Source organism: Pungitius pungitius, chromosome 2 (genome assembly GCF_949316345.1).
Source record: "Pungitius pungitius chromosome 2, fPunPun2.1, whole genome shotgun sequence".
Classification (NCBI taxonomy): domain Eukaryota; kingdom Metazoa; phylum Chordata; class Actinopteri; order Perciformes; family Gasterosteidae; genus Pungitius; species Pungitius pungitius.
Genome location: NC_084901.1, coordinates 194,490 through 209,048, shown reverse-complemented (window position 1 = coordinate 209,048; position 14,559 = coordinate 194,490). Strand labels below are relative to the sequence as shown.

Genomic DNA, 14,559 nt, shown 5'->3' with positions numbered 1-14,559 from the left:
ACTCCTTTAGTGTGTGTGTGTGTGTGTGTGTGTGTGTGTGTGTCTTCCATAAATAACTCAGCCTGGTGTTTTAGCAGTAAAGGGGGGAGTATGTTGGGGGGGGGGGGGGGGGGGGTGGGGGTCCCTCTCGTCTGTCCAGCCTGAAGCCAACCAGACCTGGTTCTGTGTTTGGAGCAGAGCAAGCAGACTGAATTGTCTCCTCCTCCTGCTCTCTAATCGGAACCAGATGCTTCCTCGTGGACTGTTTTTAACCTCACGCGCCTCCCCTCCCTTTCTAGAGGGTTCGGGCTGTTCTGGTCCAGTTCTTCGTGCTGCTGATTCCTCCTCACGCGTCCAGTTTAACTTTTGGTCTTCATCAGCTGACGTCACAAAAGACAAAAGAAACCGCGAGCTATACCGCCGTGAACCCCGCTGGACCTCACGGAGCACGGGACCGGAGGAGGGTCCGAATTCGACCGCTTGAACACGTGACTGGTTGCGGATCAGTGTTTTTGGGACTGTTCGGACACGAGTCGACACTTCTCCGAGTTGGGCTCAGATCAGACCGGCACCAGAAGAGTCCCGCTGATGTTTGCCCGTGATGAAGGTGATGAGGAGGTGATGAGGAGGTGATGCGGCGCCTCCTCATGGTCCGCCGGTGCTGCTCCGGTCCGCTGCTGCTGCTGCTCGGTTTGTCGGTGTGTCTCCTCCTCGAGACCCTCATGGGGGCCCGAAACCGGCTCCGGTCCGGACCGCGGCCCGCCGCCGACCTCCAGAACCAGGGGAGGCCTCGGCAGGAGGTTGCGATGGAGGAGACGCAGAGGTGGGTCTCCTCTCTGGAGGCTCTGCGCGGAGAGACGCAGGTGAGTGCTACCTGCAGCTCAGGTGTTCTACTCATACTACTTTATTTACTTTGATATTTATTGATTTACTTACTTATTTATATACAAAATGATTGATACATTTTTTTCTTACTATGCTGACTCATTTATTTACTTATTTAGGTAACCTATTTATTTATTTACCTACTTGCCTTTTCATTGACTTTATTTCTTTATTGACTTTCTTACTTAGTGTTAAAGCTGCAGTTTGGTGAACTTTGATCTCATTGTTCACTATTTTTGGAACATGGGATCAGTGGCCCGGGTCTTATTTTAACCTGATTGACAGCTGCAGGAACCATTCAGTTCAGGCTGTCTGATAAAAATATAATATTAATGAGCCGAGGATCTAGTTCCTGACAGATAACCTAGTCAGACCCCAGTGTTAATGACACACACACACACACACACACACACACAAACACGTCTGGTTTATTTTAGTTTCATGAAGAGTAAAGACTCACTCAGGTCATGTGACGTGAGGCTCAGGTCATGAGAGCTCGTTGGTGTTTCTTTCTGGTCAGAAAGTTCAGCTTCAGTGTCAACTATCAGTATTCACTATGTGTGTACTTGAATACTTTAGTGTGTGTACTTGAATAGTTGGGTGTGAGGGTACTTTAATACTATTTATGTACTAGTATTTGTGTACTTTGATACTATGTTTGTAGTTTATTTTGTGTTCATTTGAAGTTACACACAGGAAGTCTCCACCCAGCAGTAAAACACACTGTTCTCACACACACACACACACACACACACTGTTCCCTCTGCCTCCATTCTTTGTGCTAAACTAGGCTAATCCACACGGATTCTACTGGTTTTGCCCCCCAGGTCCGGTTCTGGTCTCAGAAGGGGCGTCGGGCCGTGGTTCTGATGGGTCGTCAGCTGGGGTCCGACCCGGAGGTACAGCTGTACCAGCGGGTCCTGCAGGAGATGGACTACGAGGTCCAGCTCTCCAGATACGCAGAGACCAGCAGCTTCCTGCGAACCAACCACGGTAACAACGTGTGTGTGTGTGTGTGTGTGTGTGTGTGTGTGTGTGTGTGTGTGTGTGAGAAACAGTGTGTTTTACTGCTGGGTGGAGACTTCCTGTCCCACCAACACAATGTAAACAAACCCTTAGACTGACCCAACTCTGTTATTCTGGAACCAATAAAGAGCAGGCTGTGAGCAGCAGGGAGGGCGGAGCTTCGAGGGTCTGTGAACTACAAGTAGCCTACAGATCTGACAGGAAGGGTCTGTTTCTGTCACTTCCTGTTTGCTATATGAAGTCAGCAGAAAGATGTCTGACTTCACGTCAGTTATTTTTCAATGCCTTCGGATTTCAGGGCATTTTATTTGGGACGAGTGCACGGACCCGGTTCAGGAGCCGGTCACAGTGTAACCAACAGGTGAGACTGAGGATCGACAGCTGAGTAAACACAGGGGGCGGGACCTGATGTCTCTACCAGCAGGTGAAGAAGAGGAAGAAGAAAGAGACCAAGGGACTTTTAGAACCTCCATTAATCATAGTGAACAGCTGCTTGTCACTGATGGACCCCCTGTGGTCACATGGTTCAGTCCATCACTAACGGACCCCATGGGGTCACATGGTTCAGTCCATCACTAACGGACCCCATGGGGTCACATGGTTCAGTCCATCACTAACGGACCCCATGGGGTCACATGGTTCAGTCCATCACTAACGGAACCCATGGGGTCACATGGTTCAGTCCATCACTAACGGACCCCATGGGGTCACATGGTTCAGTCCATCACTAACGGACCCCTGCTCCATTGCGTCTGTGTTGAAGGAACTTCTTTGCAGAGATCAACTCTGTGGAATTATTTTCGTAAACTCAGAGCAGAAGGCTTCCTCTTTATTCACTTCCTTTCTTGGGGTCCATATTTGTTCATATTATTGTTTTGACAGGCAGCTTCTTGTATCCGTCTCTCTCTTTCTGTCTATACCTCTCTGTGTCTCTCTGTCTGTCTCTCTCTCTATCCCTATCTACCTGTCTGTCTGTCTCTCCATCCTTGTCTACCTGTCTGTCTCTCTCTCCATCCTTGTCTACCTGTCTGTCTCTCTCTCCATCCTTGTCTACCTGTCTGTCTGTCTGTCTCTCTCGCCTCGTCTCTGAGTAAAGCCCTATGAGGTTTTTTTCCTTTTTAAAGCACAGTTTAAAATATTTGAATTGATCAAGTTTGAAGTCTCAAGTTTTAGTCGTTCCTAAAATGTTTGAATGGAGTCCAGTCCACACAGTTCACTTCCTCTTTGTGTCTCTGTGGTTACAGGTGTGAGGGGGTGGAGCCTGTTACTGTGTCTCAGTAGTTCAGAGAGAAGCTGTCTGAGGAGAATCTCCTTCTCTCACCTGCAGCATCATCAGAGGGTGAGACTCACCTGCCCATCAGAGTCATCTGGTTTACTGTTTTGGACTCACCTGTGTCTCCATGTGCTCAGGTAAATTTGTTGCCCAGGGTGATACAGGCTTTCTCTGATGTAGGTGAAGGATTGTGTCACTTCTACACCCAATTAAACCTGACAGGTGAGTCACGCAGGAAACAGTTTACATTTTACCTCTCCAGGAGTTAACACAGTGATGTAATCCATACTCCACTAATTAGACAAGTAATTGCCATTTTCAAAGTAAAATCCCCCTGCCATTCAACTTTTATGTGTAAATTGCTTTTACGTAAAGTTTTTTTTTGAAGGGGTTCAAAGACTCATACATGTTTCTTCTCCGCTGTCTCAGGTTCTGAATTACCCATGATGCCACATGCTTGTGGATCGACCAACCAGAAGCTGCAGGCCCCCCAGGCAGTTTTGAGAGCCGATAGGTGAGAACATTGTCTCCATAAGGTGAGCTTTCATGGGATCACCTGTTCACCGTTTCTTCTGCTCTCCGGCAGACCCTCACCTGACGGAGCTCCGCCTCCTCCTCTGGTTGCCATCGTGAATGTTTACGTCCTGGTGACGTCGGTGAGGCCGCTGACTTCCTTCCTGCATGATGTCAGCGTGGTCACAACCAATCAGGAGCAGCAGGGACGGCCCACAAAGGTGAAGCACCTTTTTCATCTGATCTTATCTCATCTTCAAGCGCTTATCTGGGGCCAGGTCCCAGCTCCAGGAGGGTACCCTAAACTCACAAAGCCACCTCTACTAGCTCTGACTGGGGGGTCAGTATGGAGAAGTAATCCCTCCACCTAGTCCTGGGTCTTCCCCGGGGCCTCTTCCCAGCTAGGGAGGCGTCCAGGGGGCATCCTTACCAGACCAAACCAGCTCAACTGGGTCCTTTCAACGCAAAGGAGCAGCGGCTCTACTCCGAGCTCCTCACGGATGTCTGAGTTCCTTACCATATCTCTGAGGCAACCAATTTACGGCCGCTTGTACCTGTGACGTAGTTCCTTCGGTCATGACCCATCCTTCAAATGAAATTTGACAGGTAGCTTTGCCTTCCGGCTTAGCTCTCTTTTCGTTGCGGTAAAGCGAGTGAAATATCGGCCCCCTGCTCACTATTCACCCTTCATCTTCCCCTCAGTCGTGAACAAGACACAGAGGTACTTGAACTCTTTTAGTCGGGGAAAGGAGACATTCCCTACCCAGATTCGGCAATCCATCGGTTTCCTGCTGAGAACCATGGCCTTTAGAGGTGCTGATTCTCCTCCCCACCGCTTCACACACGGTGGTGAGAGCTGTCACAGACCAAAGATGAGATCCGAAACACCCCAAACTGCACCACGCCTCGGTATCCTGCCATCAATACCACACCTAAAACAACTAAAATTCCTAACTGGTTTTATCTTATATCATATTTGTACTTTTCTGTTTATACATTTTGTTCCTTTTAATTCATTTGATTTAATTTAGTTTCTGTTTTAATTCGTCATATTAATTGATTTACTTGTAGACTTGTTTTCCGGCAAAAACCTCTAATTGAATTTTCTCTCTGCTGATCTCAGCTCAGGAACTTCCTGCGGCAGCAGCTGGGACCCACCGTATCCCATCATGCTTTGGGGCAGGTAAAGAAGGTGATAGGTGATGTGCTGCTGGCCGCGCTGTCAACCAATCAGAAGCAACAGACTCACAGCAGGTATGAAACCAATAAACTCATGTTGTCATCATCAAGATGTTTACCTGAGCTCTCCATCCAATCACAGGACACCACGTCATATAGAACCTGGAACAGAGAGAAGTGGGTTTATTGATTGACGGACTATTGATTTTTGAGGCTGTCTTGCAGGTGTGTGTTGTGTTACCAGCTGCTGACCTTCACCCTGCTCTTCAGGGGCTCCATCACTCCGGTTGTAACCCAGGTGAGAGTCTCTTCTTTCCTACCTCCTTCAATTATTTCTTTCTCACTTCTCCTTTCGCTTCCCTGGTTTTCAGCCATGTTTTTCCTTTCCTTCCTCCTAAAACCAAAAAGAACTTAATTTAAGCAAATATTTGCATATTTCCAAAGGGCCCAGACTTGTGATCAGTTCTACTTCAGGTGACTTAAGGTTGACGTCCACCAGGTGGCAGCACTGGTTCACACATGTTTTTCTTCTTCAGGTGGAGACTGACCTAACATTTTCTTCTCTGAGCCGAGACTCCTTTGAGGGGCAGATTACCAGAGACCTGATTCTGGAGGAGACGCTGCGCTTCCTGCACCTGTCCGCAGAGACACACCTGTCCCCAGAGACACACCTGTCCCCAGAGACGGGCACACAGGCGGTGAGACAGCTTTTATTAGTTGATTTAATTATGACTCTGCTTTTTCATAAATTCTCAGTTTGAGTCAACCAAACTCTCCCCTCTCTCCCTGTCTATATCTGTGTCCCCTTGTCTCCCCGTCTCTCTCTAGTACGGTGACTGCAGAGGGACACATGGTGTCTGTTTGTCAGAGGATGAGTTTCTTTTTCTGCTTCAGTTCCATCGACAGATGAGGACGCATTCGGCTTTTCAGCTGGTAATGATTTGCATATATATGTAATTATATTGTATTGTTGTCTGTATAAATTATGAGTCTCCTTAAGTCAAGGTGGAACATGAGGCTTTATGGCTGGTCTGCTGTTTATTCAATCTTTTGTAGATGTATCCCAGCTCCTCATCCTCCTCCACTGGTCCTTCCAGCGTCTCAGATCTACTGATCCAAATCAATCAATTCTATGAACTTCAGAGGAACCAGAGCTACAAGTGAGGAGATCAGTCTGTTAATGATGATGATGGTGGTGGGGTTGATGATGATAGCAATGGTGGTGGTGGTGGTGTTAATGATGACCAGATGATGATCATGATGATGGTGGTGATGATGTTTCCTCTAGAACCGATCACACAGAAGAACGGACCAATCAGGAGCCAGCTGTATCTCCTTCTCAGAAAGGGTTCGACCGTGGAGGTGAGAGGCTGAAGTGAAGTGTCAACAGGTTGAAGAAGAACTTCAGTTCCCATAATGCTCTGCAGTCTATAAACAGACCACGGTGTCTCTGTTTGTCTCAGGACCCTGTTTGGACCCCCTCCTAAGGCAGATCTACACTGCCCCCCCCCTCACCCTGACTCCGCCCTTCAGCCCCTGGGTGAAGGAGTATCGCTCCAAGGTAACATTTGACACGGTGACGGTTCGAATCCGCCCGCAGCCCGTCAGCTCAGCATGCCAGGTCCACCTGGACGAGCACCGAGGCCCCAGGTGAGTCCCTAACCTTTAACCTCACAGCGCAGAGCATAGAGGAAAACGTGCTGTCTCCAATCTTCTATCGACCACCTGGTCTCACTTTCTGGAGGTCAAAGGTCATCATTTCTTTCCCGTCTTCAGGATGGCAAACTACCCAGTTGGCCTAGGTAACAGCAGGATCAGCATCCTGGTGACGGACGACAGCGGGCTGGAGCCCGTTGTCATGAAAATCTACACTGTCCACGTGTACCGGGAGAGCCGACCCAGTCTGCCAATGTTCGGGGAGCATGTGACATGTGGCTTCCTGCAGGTGGGTCATCTGGTCTGCTATTGGCTGCTGGACTGTGATGTCACAGTCAGGTCAGTCAGTCTTTATTACATTACATTATCCAAAGCAACTTACAATAAGTATTTTCTGAGCATTTCAACAAACTCAGAAAGAGCAATTTCATCAAATAAGCCGATTTACAACTTGCTATAGATAAGAGCCATTATAAGTACAGTTCAAGTGCAACACTTTGTTAGTGTGTTTAGTCAAGGTATAGTCTGAAGCAGTAGTTCTCAACTGGTCTGGCTCCGGGACCCACCATCACCCTTTAATGACAAGCCGCGACCCAAATCGATCAGTCAACGGGGTGGGGGGGGGGAGGTTGCGCTAGCGGTGTCGAGGGGGCGGGGGGGGTGCTTTCGCGTTCTAATTGCCGCGTTTACTGAAAACATGGACGGACGAGCCGGGAAAAAAAACGACACTCCGCTGCATTCGAGAGAGTCCCTTCAAAATAAAATCACAAGATGAATTTTTTTATTTTTTATTTTAATTTTCCTAGTGGCCAGTTGAGAAACACTGGTCTGAAGGTCTGAAGACTTGTTGTGTCGTAAGAGGACAGACATCTTCTTCTACATTGTTGCAGTTGAACCACCAGGTGGTACCCTTAAGAACCTTTTGAAAAGATTCTACTCATAGGTGGGAAAAGTAATTCCATAATTTGGTTGCCCTAAATCTTTTTTAAGAGTAAGTCATTATTATTGTTATTATTATTAGTTAGAGTTATAGACAATGAATTCCAGATCTGAACTAGTTAGTCATGAATGAAAATGTAAAAACTTTGTTTGTCACTTCGACATAAAAACGTAAAAAGTAATAATGACAATAATAAAACCAGCAATGTTTTTTTGATTAAATACGTTTATTAAAAGTTTGTAATTAGAAATTACTTAGTTTATTTCATTTTTGACTGATTTTTAATATACAATTCTTAATTGATACTGTAAAAGAATAAAACTCAAAAATTCTTATCTAAGAACAAGCTGAAGTCACTACATCAAAAATACTGCATTCTGGATTATTTGTTTCTTCAGAATTCATTTATTGAGCCCTTTGTCTCCAGGCCCTGGTCTCTGGGTTTTGGTCTTTGTCTTGGTTTGTCTTTATCTGGGAATTTAGGTCTTGGTCTCTTGATCTTTGTCTCTTGGTCTCAAGGTCTTGAACTTTAGGTCTTGGTCTCTGGGTCTCGTCGCTACGTCTTAGTCTCTCGGTCTTTGGGTCTCTTGGACTCTTGGTCTGTTGGTCTCAGTCAATAGGTACTTGGGTCTCTTGAAGTCGTAGAAGTCGTAGGTCTTGGTTTCTTCGTTTGTAGGTAATGGTCTTTTGGTCTCTAGGTCCTGCTCGATAGGTCCTGGTTAGCTTGGTGTGTTTGGTGTCCTGTGTTGTGCCGCGGGGGCTCAGCGTTACTGGTCTCAGACCAGCTTTCCGACTCCGAGCTCAGGTACGAACAAGAAAATCCCTGTTAAGTTTTCTTCTCTCACTTTGTTGAGAACTGAGACGCCGCCGTAAGGAATGTGACACCTTGGTGTGAGAGTGTATGTGTTTGTGTGAGTGTGTGTGTGTGTTTGTTTTTGTGTGTCTGGGTGTGTGTGTGTGTGTGTGTGATGGCGGCCCTCTGAAGTTGAGTCCAGACCTGGCGGCTCCCACGGGGCCCCGAGTTGAAGTGCCCCGGTTTATTTGACCTCTGACTTCTGACCAGAAGACGAGGACGCTGGCCAGAGATCTGTGGCACAAGAGAAGAAGAACGCTTTGATTTAAGAGAGAGCAGAAGAATCAGAATAAATAGAAGAAGAAAAGATCATGAGATCAAAGATAAAGATATTAAAACAAAGATATCGGCTTCATTTAACTGGAACTGGTATACACATATGTATACATATACAGATATATGTATGAAGGTATGTATGTGTATACATGTGTATATATAGACACTTGTTCATGTCTGTATATACAGACAAGTCAAAACTTTTGACTGCCACTGTGTGTATATATATATATACAATGTGAAGAAGATGGTATAAACAGTCTTTGTACTCCTTCAGGACTGTGGTCTGCTGGTTCAGCCTGGTCGATCTTGTGGTCTCCAGCCTCTCATCAAGACTCAGAGTCCACTTCAGACCTGCAGCTCTGGACATGAACCAGGTCTGATGTCACTTCCTGTCACCTATGAATACACAATGACACTTTCTCATGTTTTGTTACAGTGGATGTCTCACCTGTCTGCCTCACCTGTCTCAATCTCCGTCTCACCTGTCTGTCTCAGGTAGGTGGGTGGTTCCGTGTCTCAGCTGTTCTGACAACAGAACGTGTGATTGGAGGGAGGTTGCTTGGCAACCAGACAGCTGTTATTACCCGTTGGTGGATCGGCGCCTGCTTCAGGACTGTCTGACGGACAGGAAGGTGAGGCACAACACAGACTGAGTCCGCGATCTGGTCTTCTGGACTTCTGCTCCAACAAGAAATCCAAGAACAGGTCAACTGTTCTAACATGTAGTCCATCACCTGGTCCAACTCCTGATCTAACAACTCCAACATGTGGTCAGATATGTGGTCGTACATCTGGTTCAAGACTTTTTATAACAGCTGGTCCAGCACCTGATCCAGCATGTATTCCAACACCTCGTCCAAAGGCTGAACTCCCTATCTCTCCTCAGGTGTTGTTCATTGGTGACTCGACCAATCGAGGGATGATGTACTTCCTGATGGAACGGTTGAACTCCAGTCTGGAGGACTGGGGGAAAGCCCACGACACGCTGGTCTACAGGAACCTGAACAGGGACCAGACCCTGGTCAGCTACTCATACTACCCTCAGTTCTGGTTGGAGAAGAATCAGAGGCCTACCTTCAGACAAGCTTTGCTGCAGCTGATCGGCCGGTGAGAGAAGACACATGTGGAGTAGGTATCAGAGGAAAATGAGAAGTTCTTGTGCTGATGGATTTACTCCCTGAAAGGTCAAGACCTCTAGTGAACTCCAACCGGACCGTCCTGGTGGTGGGAGGAGTCCAGTGGCTCAGCACTGATCACCTAAAGACGGTCAGAGAGGTGCTAAACAGGTGAGCCGATACAACCTGTATCCTGTTATTGTGATGACTGGTCAGTGGTGGTCCAGTACTGCAGATTACCGGTGTGGTTTCTATGACAACCGCTTCTCAGCGAGTCTCTTGGAGATGTCCTGGTGTTGGTGAAGTCCTTGGGGATGGGCTTCCATCTACCTGTGGACGGGATCCGCTCCCTCAATCTGGTAGGTTCCTGACCTCCTCTGTACTTTGGGGGAATCAAATAGCTTCTGTCTTCACTCGAACCTGTTATTTCAGAGAGAGGTCCAGGACCTCTACAGGGAGAACCAGAACGTCATCGCTACCGCAATGCATCATGGTTACGAGGCAATCGACACGTTCGGCATCACAATGGGTCGATACAAGGAGTTTATGCAGGGTCGGTGCGCCTGCCACTTTCATGAGGTGATACGGATGTATATATATATATATATATATTATATTACATGTCATTTAGCTGACTGATGATAACATGAAGTAATCTCAGAGCAGTTCTGGGTCCTCTTCTCTTCCTTCTTGTGACCCAATAAAGTTGAACAACTTGATTAAAACAAAACAAAGAACCCGTTTATTACTAGTTTTAATTATTGACTATTCAATTATTTCACATACACTGTTTTATAAGTCGTCAAAAAGTAACACCGAAAACAAAACACAACTGCAAAACTCATTATTATGGCATGTGTTTGGAATTGAATGTATGAAATGTATTACAACTTATTATAATTTATCAAAGTTATCGTTTATTTAATGTATTATAATTAGAATTGAAATTGATCAGCTCTAGTAAAACAGAATGTATTTAAATGCATTCAAACACACAACAGCATGATTATTTTTGTTCCTGTAGCACGGGGACACTTTACACCTCACCCTTTATTTTAATTAATAAACATATGCAAATTCTTTACAGCCAGTCAGACAAACATCCAATGAGTTGACTGTAAATGTCCTTGACCAATCAGAGGGCTGATGAACCTTGTTAAGACTCTTCTGCTGCCACAGGTGGTGAAGTTCTGGCCCTCCAGGCTCTTAGACGACCCAACGTCTACGACTAGATCCACCGGAACAAGACCTGAACTCAGCAACCAATCAGATGAGCCGGACACTGTCCAGAGGGTGTGGCCTAAAGTGTTGTCCTATCACGTGAGGGGACCAGTGAACCAGGTGTACTCTGAGATCCTGCTGAGCCGCCTGTGTCCCCAAACCAGAGGCTGAACTCCTGTGTGTGTGGTTGTGTGTGTGTGTGTGTGTGTGTGTGTGTGTATGTGTTTGTGTGTGTGTGTGTGTGTGTACGTGTGTGTGTGTGTGTGTATGTGTGTGTGTGTGTGTGTGTGTGTGTGTGTGTGTGTGTGTGTGTACGTGTGTACGTACCCAGATTCAAAGTTCCAAGATGAGATGATAAAAACACCCTCCCCCACACGGTGAAGTCGGTAACCATAATAATAATAATATCTCACATTGAATGACTAATAGGTCCTCCTGTCTGTGTTATATATATATATATATATAGAATGTATATATATATATATATATATATATATATATATGGAACATATACATATAAAGCTGTTCTTGACTATTTTGTTTATCTGAAAACCAGCAGAACCAAAGACTAATAATAACTGTTGATCATGTGAGGAAAATGTCTTACTAGTTCCAAGTTGATGTTTTTATATTTTTCTACAGATGTATATTTCTCTAAACTTGTTCATATGCTGGAAAAGTGAACATTCATCAATGACATACTAAACAAAATCTTTATTTAATAATTAGACTAAAGTTTTTATTCAGAGTATTTCATTCATGTTTAATAATATCATTTAAAATGTCTTACTTTAAACAAAGATTTACCATTTTTAAAAAGAGTGTAAATTGTGTTTTTATATATTTTAATATATAATCTGCCATTAAAACGAATAAGTATCATAAACAGAAAGCTGTCCTTCTGTAATCTCTTTATTTATATTTGTATTATCTGTATCTTTATTGACCTCTTATTTATCTCTATCCTTAGCTGACAAACTGTTAATAGATGAAGAAGGAGAATAAGAAGGGAAATAAGAAGTAGAGGAAGAAAGAGGAGAAAGAACAAGGAGGTTATTTGGACTTATTTTAACTCACGCTTGTAGAAATAAACATGGATCAAACATCTAATCACACTATTAATAATACACAGTGGAATAATGGCTTTAATAAGCCAGTAAACCAGTCCAGAGTTCCTCCCTGCGCAGATCCAGGACCAGGTCTCAGCTCGTCTCCCGGATCCCTCTCACTGTCCAATTAGCGTTTGGCCGTGACGTCATCTCCTGAATATGAATCCCCAGCTGGTCCAATAAGGATCCGTGCCGGACTGAGGTGGACCGGGACGGACCGGGATTTCACATCACTTGATCCCGGTGGACAGCATCCCCGGACTCCTCGCTGTGCTCCCGGACCGGGTTCTAGGATGAGACCAGATAGATGAGGAGGTCATGGAGACCCGGAGCTGTGGAGACCGACTCGTGTGCACCGTGACCCTGCTGCTGCTCTGCGCGTGCCCGCCGTGCTGCAGAGCCTCGTGGATGTGAGTACGCGCACCAGTCCGCTTTAAGGAGCCCGTCCGGCTGATGACGCGTAGTGGATCCGATCCGGTCTGACGTCAGAGCTCGAGACGTTTCTAATATGACATTAAACAACAGTTTTTAAAAAGAGGATCATGCGCGTGCGTCCGATCGCCATGCGCGTTCATGTAACGTTGTTTTCTCATCGGAAAAGAAGAATTACTATAATTTGTGCGGTGTTTATTTATTCTCACTTTGAGTTTAAATGATATTATTTTCATCCAAAAACCAAAAAACATCAATCTCTATATTTCCTCATTCCCCATATTAATGGAATAAATATTATATATATATTATATATATATAATGATGAATGTTATATCACGACATAAAAAAATAAATATATCTACACATATATATATATATATATATATATATATATATATATATTTAAATATAGAAGAAACTTTTTATGTAACATATGTGGCTCTGCAGGAGGCTGGGTCTGGGTCCCTCGGGGGGTCCTGAGGACCAGGACTGTGCTGCCCTCCCCCTGAGCCCCGGCCAGGCGGCGCTCTGCAGGGAGAAGCCCTTCCTGCTGCCCGGCGTGCGGCGTGGCGCCCAGCTCGCCATTGCTGAATGTCAGAACCAGTTCAAACATGAGAGGTGGAACTGCTCCACCCGCGAGGACGCCTCCGTGTTCGGGACTGAGTCAAACAGCGGTGAGGACCCCTATCCATGATGTAACCATGTTTATATGTAGATAAACATATTTACTAGTCACTCTAACCTCCTCTGAGGTCACTTTAACCTCCTCTGATGTCACACAAAATTCCTCTGATGTCACACTAAAATCCTTTGATGTCACACTAACTCTTGTAGGAACTAAAGAAACCGCATTCATCCACGCCATGATGGCGGCGGGACTAGTCCACGGCGTCACGCGCTCCTGCAGTCAGGGAAACATGACGGAGTGCGGCTGCGACACACAGCTGCAGGGAGGCGGGTCGCCGGCTGAGGGGTGGCACTGGGGGGGCTGCTCAGACCACATCCAGTACGGGATCTGGTTTAGCCGAAAGTTCATTGACAGCAGCGTCAGAAACACTTCGGCGTCGGGGGGATACACTCTGGTTGCCATGAACCAGCACAACAGTGAGAGCGGACGCCAGGTGAGACGAGCTGTGATGTCACATCAAATCAATATGGCCATAACCAATGCGCCTCACTCTCTCCCCTTGTCCCCGCCCTGCAGGCGGTTGTCAGGACGATGGCGACGCACTGCCGCTGCCACGGCGTCTCCGGCTCCTGTGGCGTGAAGACTTGCTGGAAGACAGTGGCGGCTCTGGAGCAGGTGGGCGTTTACCTGAAGGAGCGCTACGAGCGCAGCGTCCAGGTGTGGGGGCGGTCCAGGAGGAAGACCAGGAGGAAGGAGCGTCGCCCCCCTGTCGAGCCGCACCAACTCATCTTCGTCAACAAGTCCCCTAACTACTGCCTGGAGGACCGGCGGTGGGGCGTGGCCGGCACCAGAGGACGCCGCTGCAACCGAACGTCCACCGGCCCCGACAGCTGCGTCCTGTTGTGCTGCGGCCGGGGCTACAATACCCACCTGGTGAGACATGTCCAACGCTGTGAGTGCAAGTTCGTCTGGTGCTGCTACGTCCACTGCCGACGCTGCGAGAGCATGAACGACATGCACACCTGTAAGTGAAGACCGGAAGGTACCTGGAGACAATACACCTGGAGATAGAGACAATACACCCAGAGATGGAGACAATACACCCGGAGATGGAGACAATACACCCAGAGATGAAGACAATACACCCAGAGATAGAGACAATACACCCAGAGATGAAGACAATACACCCAGAGATGGAGACAATACACCTGGAGATAGAGACAATACACCCAGAGATGGAGACAATACACCCAGAGATGGAGACAATACACCTGGAGATAGAGACAATACACCCGGAGATGGAGACAATACACCCGGAGATGGAGACAATACACCCAGAGATGGAGACAATACACCCAGAGATAGAGACAATACACCCAGAGATGAAGACAATACACCCAGAGATAGAGACAATACACCCAGAGATAGAGACAATACACCCAGAGATGGAGACAATACACCTGGAGAT

General features: G+C 46.5%; 2 protein-coding genes across 2 annotated transcripts; both read left to right on the top strand.

The window, feature by feature from the left end:
- Positions 1 to 172: 172 nt before the first annotated feature.
- Positions 173 to 11,362, top strand: cped1 (cadherin-like and PC-esterase domain containing 1). Its single transcript, XM_037462598.2, has 21 exons — positions 173 to 842; positions 1,692 to 1,857; positions 3,135 to 3,229; positions 3,301 to 3,385; positions 3,593 to 3,677; positions 3,750 to 3,897; positions 4,800 to 4,930; positions 5,081 to 5,153; positions 5,392 to 5,553; positions 5,684 to 5,788; positions 5,912 to 6,015; positions 6,144 to 6,217; positions 6,319 to 6,505; positions 6,632 to 6,800; positions 8,858 to 8,957; positions 9,079 to 9,215; positions 9,470 to 9,690; positions 9,768 to 9,869; positions 9,970 to 10,057; positions 10,131 to 10,277; positions 10,878 to 11,362. Exons 1-21 carry the CDS (start codon positions 612 to 614, stop codon positions 11,088 to 11,090), a joined length of 2,823 nt encoding a protein of 940 aa, XP_037318495.2. The 5' UTR covers positions 173 to 611; the 3' UTR covers positions 11,091 to 11,362.
- A 30-nt stretch (positions 11,363 to 11,392) lies between these two features.
- wnt16 (wingless-type MMTV integration site family, member 16) lies at positions 11,393 to 14,341 on the top strand. The gene is made up of 4 exons (XM_037462599.2): positions 11,393 to 12,438; positions 12,911 to 13,137; positions 13,298 to 13,584; positions 13,668 to 14,341. Exons 1-4 carry the CDS (start codon positions 12,347 to 12,349, stop codon positions 14,121 to 14,123), a joined length of 1,062 nt encoding a protein of 353 aa, XP_037318496.2. The 5' UTR covers positions 11,393 to 12,346; the 3' UTR covers positions 14,124 to 14,341.
- Positions 14,342 to 14,559: the final 218 nt, after the last annotated feature.